The sequence below is a fragment of the Pelmatolapia mariae genome, linkage group LG17, assembly GCF_036321145.2.
Source record: "Pelmatolapia mariae isolate MD_Pm_ZW linkage group LG17, Pm_UMD_F_2, whole genome shotgun sequence".
NCBI classification, from domain to species: domain Eukaryota; kingdom Metazoa; phylum Chordata; class Actinopteri; order Cichliformes; family Cichlidae; genus Pelmatolapia; species Pelmatolapia mariae.
Window position 1 is genome coordinate 10,957,501 of NC_086242.1, and position 13,366 is coordinate 10,970,866.

The following is a 13,366-nucleotide window of genomic DNA, read 5'->3' on the forward strand; positions in this document are numbered from 1 at the left end:
CCACTCACAACCACTAGCACTTTATATAGCCTCTGTAGAAATTATCCACATATCTCACTTATCTTAACTGCACTACTGTATAGCTCTGTGTAAATAATCATTCTGTACATACGATAATCTTTAATCCTACAACTGTTTATAACTTGCATAGTTCACATTTCTGTCTATCTCAGATTTCTGTATAGTTTTTTATTTCATATTCATATCCTGTTCATAGCCTGTACATAGCTTGTACTCACTACAGCCTGTACATACTTATAGTTATAGAATATTCATAACATACTTCATACCGTGTACATTATAACATACCATAATAGACCCATTTCTGTAATATACTTACATATCTATATTATTGCTAATATATATTGTAATATATCTATATCACGGCTAAAGCACTTCTGGATGGATGCAAACTGCATTTCGTTGCCCTGTACCTGTGCATGTGCAATGACAATAAAGTTGAATTCTATTCTAATTCTATTCTATTCTTTGGTCTAGTCTGAGTATCTTATCTAATAATGCTCAAAAATGTGTGTGTGTGTGTGTGTGTGTGTGTGTGTGTGTGTGTGTGTGTGTGTGTGTGTGTGTGTGTTTTACTAAGATTACAAAAAGTGGTGTAGTTCTGGAATGAGACAGCAAGCCAAGACAAGATAATTTCTTTCTTCTGCAGGCTGCAGAAAAGGTCATCCATGCTTTTATCGCTATCAGACTAGACTGCTGCAGTTCACTTTACTCAGATCTCAGAATTCAAAACATCAGAAGACTGCAGTTGATTTAAAATGCTGCTGCCAGACTTTTAAGGTACTAAGAGAAGTGACCACATTACCCCAACTGCCCTTCACTGGCTACCAGTGAGTTTTAGAATTGCTTTTGAGATTTTACTACTTGTTTTTAAAGCCTTAAATGCTCTAGCTCCTGTCCACGTCTCTTATGCGATAACTCCTGTGCACACCTGCTGCTTGAGATATTCTGGCAGGACTATAGTAATGGTTCCTAATTTGTGGTGCATCACCAAGAGTGACCGGGACTTTACTTCCCGCCCTCTCAGCTGTGGAACCTGAAGATCTGAGGAATGCTAACTCTGTATCCTCTTTCAGATCTCCTTTTAAAAACGTCCTTTTTTATTATCCATATCTTAAACGATGTTTTTCAGATTCATTTAAAATATATTCTCGTTTTTTCTCAGTAAAATGTTGTCCTGTTTTATTACATTAATTTCATTTTTTATAATAGGTGTCCGCATAAGTGGTCCGCAGGTGCGCATTCGCTGTCAAAATAAAAGACGCGCACCAGATAAGAAGTTGCAACGCGCGTTTTCGTACATATAAAAGGCACTGTTTTTTTTTCACGGCATATTCTGCACCAAATCTCTGTGCATTCATCATTTGCTTGAAGCCAGCTCACCTCCTGCAACCACTTTTCCGAGAATACGCGCTTCTTTTGCGGTTCGGACTCCTTCTGACATTTCTTTGGAGGTGGAGGAACACCAAAGTAATTGCTTAAAGGAGCTTGCTTCTTCGACATCTTTAAGAGTTCTAAACAAATGTCTGTCCTCCTCCAGAAAATCTTATGTACCCAAACACGCGTTGCAACTTCTTATCTGGTGCGTGTCTTTTATTTTGACAGCGAATGCGCACCTGCGGACCACTTATGTGCACCCCTGCATATAATTTCATGGTTATTGAGTAGTGTGATCACAAACACAGAAATAGAATGTAAGTACATAGTTAAAAACAGAAGAAGAGAAACAGAGGAGTGTTCTCTATGAGATAAATAGGATGCCAAGGTGTGAATAGCACAAAATCTATCATCTTTTGATTCCCATTACTGTCGCCTCAGAACCCCTCACTAATCATGACTTTCTGTCAGACAAAATACAGCAGCAGTCGGCTGTGAGAGACACATGGATCCTTATATTATAGGGTTTGCATTGTACTTTTTAATATCATGTATTTTTATGAAAGTCTGTTTTTCAGATTTAATCATTGTAGATATTATAATCTGTCAGCGGAGCAAAGCAATGAGACAAATATTACCAGTCATATTTAATCCTTCATTTTTATACTTTCTGTTTCCTGCGTTTGCATTTTTCACTGTATCTAACACACACATAACTTTTAAACTCCATGGATGGAATGAGCACAGTAGAATTTTGTAAAAGGAGCTTCCTATTATGATCCTGACAGACTTCAAAAGGATCTTAGCTCTTGCTTTATTTTTCCCTAACTATGAAACTCATTTACTAATAAATCAGGTTTTAAGATAGACAAGCTCCCACTATAAGCCACAAAAGGGTGACCCTCACTCATGTGGCTTCTACTGACATGATAACTGTGCACAGTTTCTTGCCTTAATCATTTCTCATAAACACAAAGCTAAAGCAAATTTTAATCGGTAATTAAGGCAATCCAACTATTAGTTGCCTTTACTTCATATACTGTATGTCTCTCGGAGTCAGCTAATGGTGAAGAAGTGTACAAATGAGGGGAAAAGCAAAATGCAAATTACATATAGTTTCTCTTAACACTGACTGTCTGTGCCCCAACACAGAGGGTAAATATGACAACCCATTGGTAGCAGTATTTTTAGATAGATAAATAGGTTATAGCTGCCATGTGACTGATTATCTTTCCTGCTGACATTAAGTCTTTCATTTAGGATTTACAGCAGGTACAGTATCTCCACCCCTCAGGGAGAGTCCTTAAAATAGACTGTAGAGAAGATTTCATGCACATTTGCATGGATGGACATACATAAACATACACAGAAAAAACAAGCCTATAGTGTAAGTACACACACACACATACACACACAGACGCACAGACACAAACTCTCTGAAATAAAGATCTAGTACATGGCAGCAAGACAAGATGATTATGTAAACTACCTAAGGGGGAAAAGAGAGGTTAGAGGAAAGGAGACAGCATGGGAGATAAGAAAGGAATGGATGTAAGAAAAGGGGCACTGCTGATAAGAAATGAAATGTGTGCAAAACTAAGGAGGAAAAAAGAAAAAATACAGGTTTAGGAACGACAGTACCAAGTATTCACACAGTAAACAGGAATGACTTTGTGTAAATGCATCATAAATCTAGTGGATAACAACTCTGCTGCACATAATGCTAATGCGTTCGTAGCTGATGGATATGGACATAACAACGCACTTACACACAGATGGCCATGCATATGGTGTCTGCCCAGCACACACACACATTACCATTAATAAGCACATATACAGATATACAATAATCTTTTCTTCAAACTTCAAAATCCCACCGTCACGACACCACAGACACAGAAACACATGCACACATACACACTCACAAACCTGGGTGCTGCTGTATTCGGCGATGGAAGCTATCCATCACTTAATGGCTAGCCAGATGCCTTAATGCTCTTTTAACTGCTGTCATTTACAGCCGTGGGACACGATGAGGCCAAGGGCCAAGTTATCCAACACCTGCTGCAGGAAGTGTTAGGCCAAATAAAAAAAAAAAGGTTCTCTCTAAATAAAATATTTTTCTGAAGGTGTGGAAGAACTCAAAAGGATACTAACCATGCAGTGGAACTAGTATTTAAACACTAATGATATTTGGTTAAAAAGTAAAGGGACATCACCTCTTCTGCATAACCATAAGCACATCGCTGCTGAACCAAGCATTTCTTAATATTGCACCACTATGCCACCGTAACATGTGGAAAACAGCATGTTTTGATTGTGTGATCTGCATGATCAGGATGAGTACATAATTGCAACAATGCACCAGTTCATTGTTACGTTGCCCTAAAAGGGTCCAGGCGATTAGGGAAAGTAACAAAAAGTATCCAGGTCGGAAAAAGGAGACAGAGAGGCAAAATTGTTAAATTAAAGAGTTTTATTACGGTTTCTATTTATAACTCAACTAAGCTGTTATCACCATTTGAAGAAACAAACCAAAACTCAAGCGTTGGTCAGTAAACTGAAAAGTAAGTCAAAAAGAGATTAGTGACCAAACACACTCCTCTCCACCGAGCAGGAGCAAGCAACCACTAAACACAGCTCACTAGCTGCAACCACTCACATGGCACTCTGGCACCAGAGCTCACCTTTCTCTGCCCTTAAATACCTTTAATTGCTGATGTGAGTCAGCTGTACAAAAGAAAAAGGTGGCACCTAAGGCAGGAGAGATGGTAGGACACACCCACACAGGCAACTTCAGGAGGAGGCCCTGCTAGTACTTTAACATTCATATCAGTAATGCTCAACATAATCTGACGAGGAAGCAAGTGATCGACTAACCAAAATAACACAGTACAAGCTTAAGTTTTATACACTTGGTTGTCCCTGGAAACAGCATGGCAGCAGCATACTGCTGAAGGAGAATCAGAGTGAACATAAGATGTAAGAGTAAACTTTTCTTCTGGAAATTGCTGGGGAAAGTGTTTGTTTAAGTTGGGGGCACATATTCTCTAGAACAATCAGCTCAGGTGGAGCTCAGGGTCTATCCAGAGAAGGGCTGGTTTTTTTTTTTACAAACAAGTCTGTCAGACAAAACTGTGAGGAACATCTGAACTGTATGATGCAGAAAACAAGCAGAAACTACAAAGAAAGGTTATCTCTGATGTTAGCAGAGCTCTGTTTGTTTGCTAACAATCGTAGGTGCTAAGCATTTGTGGACAGGACTCAGTGAAAATCGATAGGACAGAGCCAAAGTTCTGGCAAAGTGCTGACAGTTTGAAACAATCGACCTATATCAATCAACTGTTCTGATAATGTCTCCCTCTGGCAAATGAAATAAATTAATGCTCCCTGTGGGAACAACCACAGGTACGTGAGGTACAAAATAAGATGCATTTTCAGTATTGGATAATAGTGTAGTTTGCAGTTGACTGTTAAATGTTGGTTGTGTTGGTGTCTGTGTGAGCCCCATGACTCCCAGACTGGCACCCAACTGGAGCTTTGCCCAGTGTCATTCGGGCTCCAGCCCCTCAGCGACCTTAAGTTGGATAAGCGGTTAAGAAAGTGGATGAATGAATTCAAGTCTTTGTAACAGCCTGAAAAAGACGACCTTTCACTTTTCAAACAAATTTGGACATAAAGGGATGCTTTATAAAGGCAATGAATAGCTGACCAGATTTAGCCCAGGAAATAACACACTTGGATGTCCCTGCGTCACTCAATCCAGTGCTGATTCTAAAAATCTCTTTAGCACACAAGATATGCAATGAAAACAACTCTAATGATGGCATTTATTCTTCCCCTCCTATGTTTAAGGCAGGGTTAGCGCTCCTTTAATATTGGTAACAGTGATACAGAACACATTACATTAAGCTTTGGATGAAACAAAGTTTGAATGCTGTAATTACCAACTAATGGAGCAGAAAATGAACCTATAATCACAGGTTAAACTCCTGGAACAGACAGTGTATTCATTACCAACCACGTTTCATGCAGAATATTGATCAGGTTTATATTCACTCACTGCATTTCTCAAACTGGAAAAGCAGCTTAGGATGCAAAATCCTGATAAGTAAAAATACTCAGAAATTGCTGCGCTCTTTTCATCTCATTGTAAAACAAAGCTTTCATGACAGCGCTCAGCTAAAATTGAAATTGAAATCTGACAAAATATAAATCTTCTTTTGGATTGCACCAGAAATGGAAAAATGTGCATGCAAAGATATTCACAGTGTTCAACCCAAAGGAAATAAAGTAGGGGATATTGTTTGGAGGAGAGGAATGGAGTTATTATTTACAAGCTGAAGTATGTGCTGTTTTTTCTAAAAGCATCTTCAATCTTTTACTGGGGGAAAAAACAAAGAGAAATAATAAATCTAATATGGAAAAAAATGGACCAATACTACAGTAATTACAGGGCTTAATTTTCAAACACTACACACTTATATAAGAACTCATAGCACAGTTTTTCACTGAATAATACAGCTGTTAAAGAATAAAGTTAATCACAGTCAGCGATGTAGCTACAAGTCAGTTTTATTTAAGAGTGCGTCCAAAACTGTCTTGTTCTCTATTCTAACGTTCAATTTTTTTTTAGTAAATCTCAGTAACTTCATCTTTCAGCACTTTTACAAAGACTATAAAAGGTTTTATGGAGAGATCTTGCTCTATGAATACACTCTATGGACCTACCTGTGCTGCAATGCCCCAAAATCTGGATTCAATCACCTCCAGAGTCATCTGGACCCCGATGGCTGTGAGAGAGATAGAAAGCGAGACATCAATCAGGTGCAATAAAGTGTCTAATATAACACTGACTGGATAAATAATGCTACAATCACTTCTCTCCGATATGAAGACGGCTGGAAAAAGCAATATTATGATTAAGTAGGCTGATAACAGTTGTATAAGTGGTAGCGGTAACAAAATATCAAGTGAGGCTAGTAGGAACATATAACTTGTATTAGTGATGCTCAAAGACGGCAGTGCTGTGATAATATTTTCAGTAAGCAGTGATTGCTTCAGCAGCAATAACAGCTCCGTTAGTGGAAAAGGGAGGGGAAACTTTAGTTCTAGCACTTAGGAATAAAGAAAATTAATGAGCCGATTAATGTCTCAGTGAGAGACGACCATCTCTCGGCTCTGAGGCTGGAGGAGTAAAAGAGGACCTTCTGTACAGATCAGCTCTGCCTTCAGAGCTCAACTTATGAAAATCCTTTTACATTAAATGGCCTTCTGAGCCATGTGAACCTCCTATTCTTAGACATCGTGAATGTTTATGTGAGCGCACACGTGTGTGTCTCCGACCTCTCTCTACAACACAGCACTCACAGCCAGAAAACATTAAACCTAGAATTAGTGCGTATCACTCACGCACTTACACACACACACGGCGGCAAAGTGATTGCTTCTGTCAGCTCAGGGCTGTATGTCTGTCAGCATTTCAGTTAATGCAAAAAGGAACTGTAATTGCATAAGTCCCCAGTGCGCACATACTGTATACACCCACACACATGCAACAAACACACACACTCTGCGAAGGAAGATATGACACTTCATATTAGCATCAAAGACTCAGCGTTTTTCTCCCGGCGAGCTCTGTACAGCTACTTAGGGAAAGCCTTTGCAATGCTCACAATACACAAAACAGATAAACACACACACATGCCTGCACACACACCCCTCCTTCCAGAGCCACTGTAGGTACGCGTATTGTATAGCATGTCAGCATATAACAATAATGCCAAAAAATCAATTAATCAATATTTCTGGGAAAGTGGCCCAGAAAATGTTTTATTTGTTTCGAGGCCACATTCCCGGAAATATTATAAAAGACAAGAAAAAATAAATGCTGTCCTCAGTGGTAGCTGTGGCCCTGCAAAAACCAAATACTGCATTTTACGCATTTGTCTCTCTTCCAGGTAGCCATTGTTTCCCCTCGCTACCATCAGAACTTTAATTAGCATGAAATTAGCGTGAGTTGTGTAATCAGTCAGCGTGAGCATCATGGATGAATTAGCTTCTGTCCGAGCTGCACTGCTGCTCTGCCACGTGGATGTCTCAACCTGGAGGGGCAGATGTGGTCAGCGAACTGAACATATTTCTTTCAATTTTGCTTGTTAAATGCATATTATAGGATGAATTACAGATGCCCGAGGACCTATGTGTTCTCATCGAGATCAGGATGTTATGAGGATAATGCTCCCATGTGTTCTGTCCTCAGGTGTGCGTTTTTGTGACTGGAAATGTGCTGGGTTTTCTCCAATCTCTTGAAAATCAGGCATGATGCAGAGTCCCCGCTGTAATCAGCCTGTAATCAGTCAGGTACACATTTAAAAAAAATACTAAGCTGATTGGGGAGCTGTTTAAAAAATATCTGGGAAGTTAAAAAATATTCATAGGTGTTAAAATCTACAGACTAATGTAAGTGTGATCTGCTGTGTTTTCTCCTTTGAAGAAAAACTGCCAGAAACTGTCCATTCTCATATCGCCTCTCCCTGCTGGTGCTAGTGACCTTGAAGTGTCTACCTCCACCATAATCTCAGATAAAGTGTTGTAAGGCAATAATAGAGGGCAGCAGTAATCTGCCTTTTGCCTTTCTGAGTTGGAGGCTGATAGGCTAAATCTAATTAAAATCACAACACTGATCCGTGTGTGTGAGTTTCTGTGTGTAAGCGGGAATGGTTGTGTTTTTCATAATGTGTGTGCACAACTTGCAAGTTTTCAACCCTTGATGTGTGTTTGATTTGCATACAATTGTGTACACAAGGATATGCATGACCCTGCATGGATGGAAGTGAAAATGTGTGTGCGCGCGTGATTGAGTGTGTGGAAGCATATCCTGCACACTCACAAAGTGTGAGGTGCAATTAGCGCAAGCTGCCAATCACTGCGCAGTACACTTCAAACAGGAAATGAATTAATGAAGAAATAAATAAAAAATTTAAGCAACCAAGAGCTGGAGTTAATTGGTTATTATACTGGCGAGACAGAGTCATGAGAGATGGAGGGAGGTGAACTGTGAATGACTGGTAAAAAGACTGAGCAAGAAGGAAAACAGGCCAGAAAAAAGGCCTGAATTTACAAACATCCATCCTTCTATTTTATCTCTGAAACATTTATAAAGTTCTAGAATTAAGTTTTTATTTGCCTAATGTGACTAATTTTATTGTAATGCAGATAAATGATTGATCTTTGTAAATTTGATGCATATAAACACACAATAAACATACAAAAACAAGATAATGAAGGTTGCCTCCCATTCAAAACACAGAAAGTTTTTTTTGTGCAAGCAGCTTATTATAATCCATCAGTATTATTATGTAATCACTGATCACATGTTAGTCTGAGACAGCATCTGTTATTTCACCGAATGACCCCAAACAACATGTGTTGTTAACATTACAGTGTTAAAAAGCCCTCTAGTGGGCATGGAAGTTAAGACAAAGGAGAAAATTGGATAGATTGGTCCTGAAAAGTGCTCACAGGGAAGCCTGAGGACATAGGTTGACTTTAATAATGTATTTCCAGTTCAAAAACAAACCAAAAACTATCAGTCATATCAGCAGAAAGGCTGGCTGGAAGACTTGCTAGCCTGGATCACATTTTAATGTTGGAAGTTTGCTGGTATGCTCATTCAGTATAATCATTTTCCTGCTGCACAGTGCAATTTAACACAAGCTGTTATACACATTGGTGTCACATTTGAGCATATCATATTTTGGTAAACAGAGCAGTTCATGTTCATGGCTGCAAGGTGCCCAGTCCTGTGATTACAAAACAAGTCCAAATCATCACCCCTCCACCACCGTGCTTCATAGTTGGTATGAGGTGATTGTGCTGATATAAAAACCAAATGTGTTTGGTTTTCATCATACGTGGTACTGTGCATTATTGTCATGGATCTCCATTTTGGTACTGTCTGTCCAAAGGACCTTGCCCCAGAAGTGTTGCAATTTGTTCAAATGCAACAATGCAAACTTATCCTATGCTGCCATGTACTTTTCAGAGCGAAGAAGCTTTCTTCTGGCAAATTTCCAAACAACTTGTTCGGTTTTTTTCTAATTGTACTGTCATGAACTTTAAGATTTAATATGCACACTGCAGCCTGTAGACTCTAAGATGTACCTCTTGGGTTTTTTGCAATTTCCTTGACTATTACATTGTTTGACCTTGGGGTGAATTTGCTGAGAAGTCCACTCCAGGAAAAACTCAATGGTTTCCACTTGTGAATAATTTTCCTCACTGTAGAATGATGGACTTTAAATTGTTTGGAAACAGCCTTATAGCCTTTCCCAGATTGATGGGCACCAACAATTGCTTCTCTAAGATCATTGCTGGTGTCTTTCTTTCTTGGTATTCTGTTAACACACACCTGAATGCTCCAGCAACCAGCCAAAACGTGTGCTTTTATCATTCAAGTCCATTTGATTAGCAAAACCTGAGCGCTACTTACTTATAAATTCAGTTTGACGCAGTAAGGCCATACTTAGTTTTTCTCATACTGCTTCTGCATTTTGGGTTATTATTTATTTATTTGTTAAATAAATAATAACAGGGTGCAATATGTCATGTGTTGTTCAACTGAGGCTGTAATTTTCCTACATTTTAAGATCAGGTAAGGATAAAATTTAATACGTTCTGTGAAAGTGAAAGAATTTTCTTTTTTACACGATTGTATTCTTAATGATACTGAAAGACTGTTGTCTTGGCTAAATAGTGAAGAAATCAATGGTGACAGTTGTCAGGAAGTTTTTTGTGGTAGTCTAATACTGATGGTAGATGTAAAAATCAAACCCTAGCGTCTCAGGTCTTTTGGCGTTGTGCACTTTCCATCCAGAGAAGTCGTGCAGAGAGTGGTAACCGTGCTGCTATTAATAGCTGCCCACTCTCACATATTTGACATTGCTTAACGTGTTCGCGTGAGTGTGTGTTGTATTGAGGTGGCACAGGAGGTCATCTTGTGTTAAATGATCAGTGAGCAGTTAGTGTTGATGGGTCCTTTAGCAAGACCCTGGAGTACAGGCTAAATATATAAGAACACATACACACACTGAGTCGATAAATTAAACTGCCACACTGGCTAAGTCTCTAGGCACAGAGTGGACACTGAAAATAAGGCCACTTGTGAAGAGGTCATTTCATTCTTTTCTTTTTCTCTTTCACACAAACATGGAAACACACACACACACACACACACACACACACACACACACACACACACACACACACACACACACACACACACACACACTTAGAAATGACAGAAATTTTTGTAATAGATGTGTGACCAGATATAATACACACAGCAGGGGAAAAGAGAAAAAGAACGAAAGTGAGCACACACAGTGGGCAGACTGAGACAGACAGAGAGCAGGGTGCACAAAGAAGATACACACTGAAAGGTTGTCAACAGGGCATAGACAAAGTAATCAAAGGAAAGCATTAATTGATGTAATGGAGTCAGGTGACAAAGGTTGAGAGAATGATGGCTGGATGAAGAGTGACAAGAGGGAGGGTGGGAAAAGGATAAAGGAATAGACAGAGGAGATGAAAGAGGATGAATTGATTTTTAATAATGTTATGAGCTGGAAACTCTTTTAATTTCAACCAAGCGTGGCTTTTAATAATAGGGAGATCAAATGGTTGTGCTTGAGCATGCAGCAGTGTGTGTGTCTCATTCTTTCACATGTGTGTCTGCGTCTATTTGTGTTTGTGTTGTGGATTACAGACTACAAAAGAATTGGAGAGGAGAGATGAGAAGGATGGGGTGTGTTTGTCTTCAGACCTACAACCCCTTAATTCCACAGAAGTTGGGATGCTGTATAGGATGTAAATAAAAACAGAATGCAATGATTTACAAATCTCATAAATCCATATTTTATTCCCAAAAGAAGATAGAAAACTGAGAAAATCTCTTCTTTTAACAACAGTCTGTAAGCATCTGGGAACTGAGGAAAACAGCTGCTGGACTTGTGGGAGAGGAATCCTGTCACATTCTTGTCTGATATAGGATTTTAGCTGCTCAGTTCTGGGACTTCTTTGTCTTATTTTGTATTTCATGACGTGCTAAATGTTTTGAGTTGGTGAAAGGACTGAACTGCTCAGTTCAGTTCAGCTCACAGACTCCTCTACTACAAAGCCATGCTGTTGTAGATGCAGTATGTTGTTTAGTGTTCGCTTGCTGAAATATACAAGGCTTTCTCGAAAAGGGACATTGTCTCAATTGTCTCAAAAACCTGTATATAGTTTTCAGCATTGAAGGTGTCTTTCCAGATGTATAAACTGCCAATTCTATTTACACTGATACACACTATGTCATCAGAAAAGAAAAGTTTTGAACTGAGCACTAACAACAAACCAAATGGTCCTTGTCCTCTTTAGTCCAGAGAATATGGCATCCAAGTTTTCATTTGTCTGACCACAGAGCAGTTTCACACCTTGCCTCATCCATTTTACATGAGCTTTGGCAAGAAGATCACTGCTTCATACTTTTTCTTTGCATGCATAGATCTTTAACCTGCGTTTGTGAATGGCACGTTGAACTGTGTTCGCAGACAGTGATTTCTAGAAGTGTTCCTGAGCCCATGTACTGATTTCCATGACAGAATCATGGCTGATTTTAATGCTGTGCCACCCGAGGCTCAGAAAAATCACAGGCATTCACTATTGAGTTCTAGCCTTATTCCTTGCGCACAAAAATGTCTCCAAGTTCCTACAATCTTTTAATGCTATTATATACTATAAAAGGCGAGCTATTCAAGTTTTCATTGAGGAAAAATATTCTGAAATTATTTCACAATTTGTAGACACAGTTTTTTGCAGAGCGGTAATCCCCTGCTCATCTCTACTCGAGAAACACTGCCCCTTTTCTGAGCTGTGCCGCTACCATCAAATAAATAACGAGCAAATATTTTTCAGGAAACAGTAAAATGTGTCACTGTAAACATCTGATATAGTTTCTGTTTTCTATTGTGATTAAAATATGGGTTCATGAGATGGAGCTGCACTTAAAAAAGATCTCTGCAGTTTCTTTAAATTTAACTAGTATTTTTTTATTGTACTGGTAATAATAACCTACAGTAATCCATTAATACCTAACATTTCTGGTTAAAGGGTTAAAGGCTGATTCCACCAATGACCTTTTTTTTGGTCTTACACCATCCATCTAGCATAATTTAGAAGCGATCACTGAGAGTTGTATTTTCTGTGTATATAATTGTGCGAGGGTCCGCTGTGCACCAAGTGACATAAAGTTACATCATCTGATGGTGAATGGAAGGTTTAGTGGGGAATTGTGGCATGGTGAAACAATAGTTAGCACTGTCACCTCTCACCATTTAGCTGTAGTATCCAGAGGAATGAGAGAATGATGCTTAAGTACATTTAGTAGCAAAAAAGTTCAGTAGATTATTTAGATAAATACTTCTTCTATTAATGCATGAATTGTCTCAGCATTGATCAATATACCAGCATAATTTAGCTTTCACATTTGTTCTGGGCTTTGCTTTTCTATTCTTAAAATATCTCATTAACCCGATGAAATGAATTAATGTAAGATGCAAAAATATAATCATTAATTTTGGCTGGTACAAAAAAAAGCACGTTGTCACTATGCTACCAGCAAAAGTTAATTTCTGACCCTAAGTTCATGTGACTGATCACCCAGAAAAGCCCAGCGAACTCATTAGAACTTGTTTTTATTGCTGTGTTTGAATTCTTCCAGTTCATGACTTATTTAAACCCCTTCCTCAAAACCCATTTGTGGGCGTGCTTTAGGTTCAACTGTTAATATCTGCATAACATTATCTATCTTGTTTGAAGTCTTAAGAGTAAGTGTGCTTTATTAAAATTGAATTTGTAAAATAAGATTACTGTTTATCCGAACAAATGTCAAAGACTTATCATGTCTTTTGCTTTAGTGCCTCAC

General features: G+C 38.7%; 1 protein-coding gene across 1 annotated transcript in view; it reads right to left on the reverse strand.

Annotated features, from left to right (window-relative positions):
• Positions 1-13,366, reverse strand: part of cacna2d4a (calcium channel, voltage-dependent, alpha 2/delta subunit 4a) — a 101,905-nt gene that overhangs the window by 13,405 nt on the left and 75,134 nt on the right. The window contains exon 29 of the mRNA XM_063501250.1: positions 6,130-6,191. Coding sequence (XP_063357320.1) covers positions 6,130-6,191 — 62 coding nt within the window. The remainder of the gene's footprint in view (positions 1-6,129; positions 6,192-13,366) is intronic.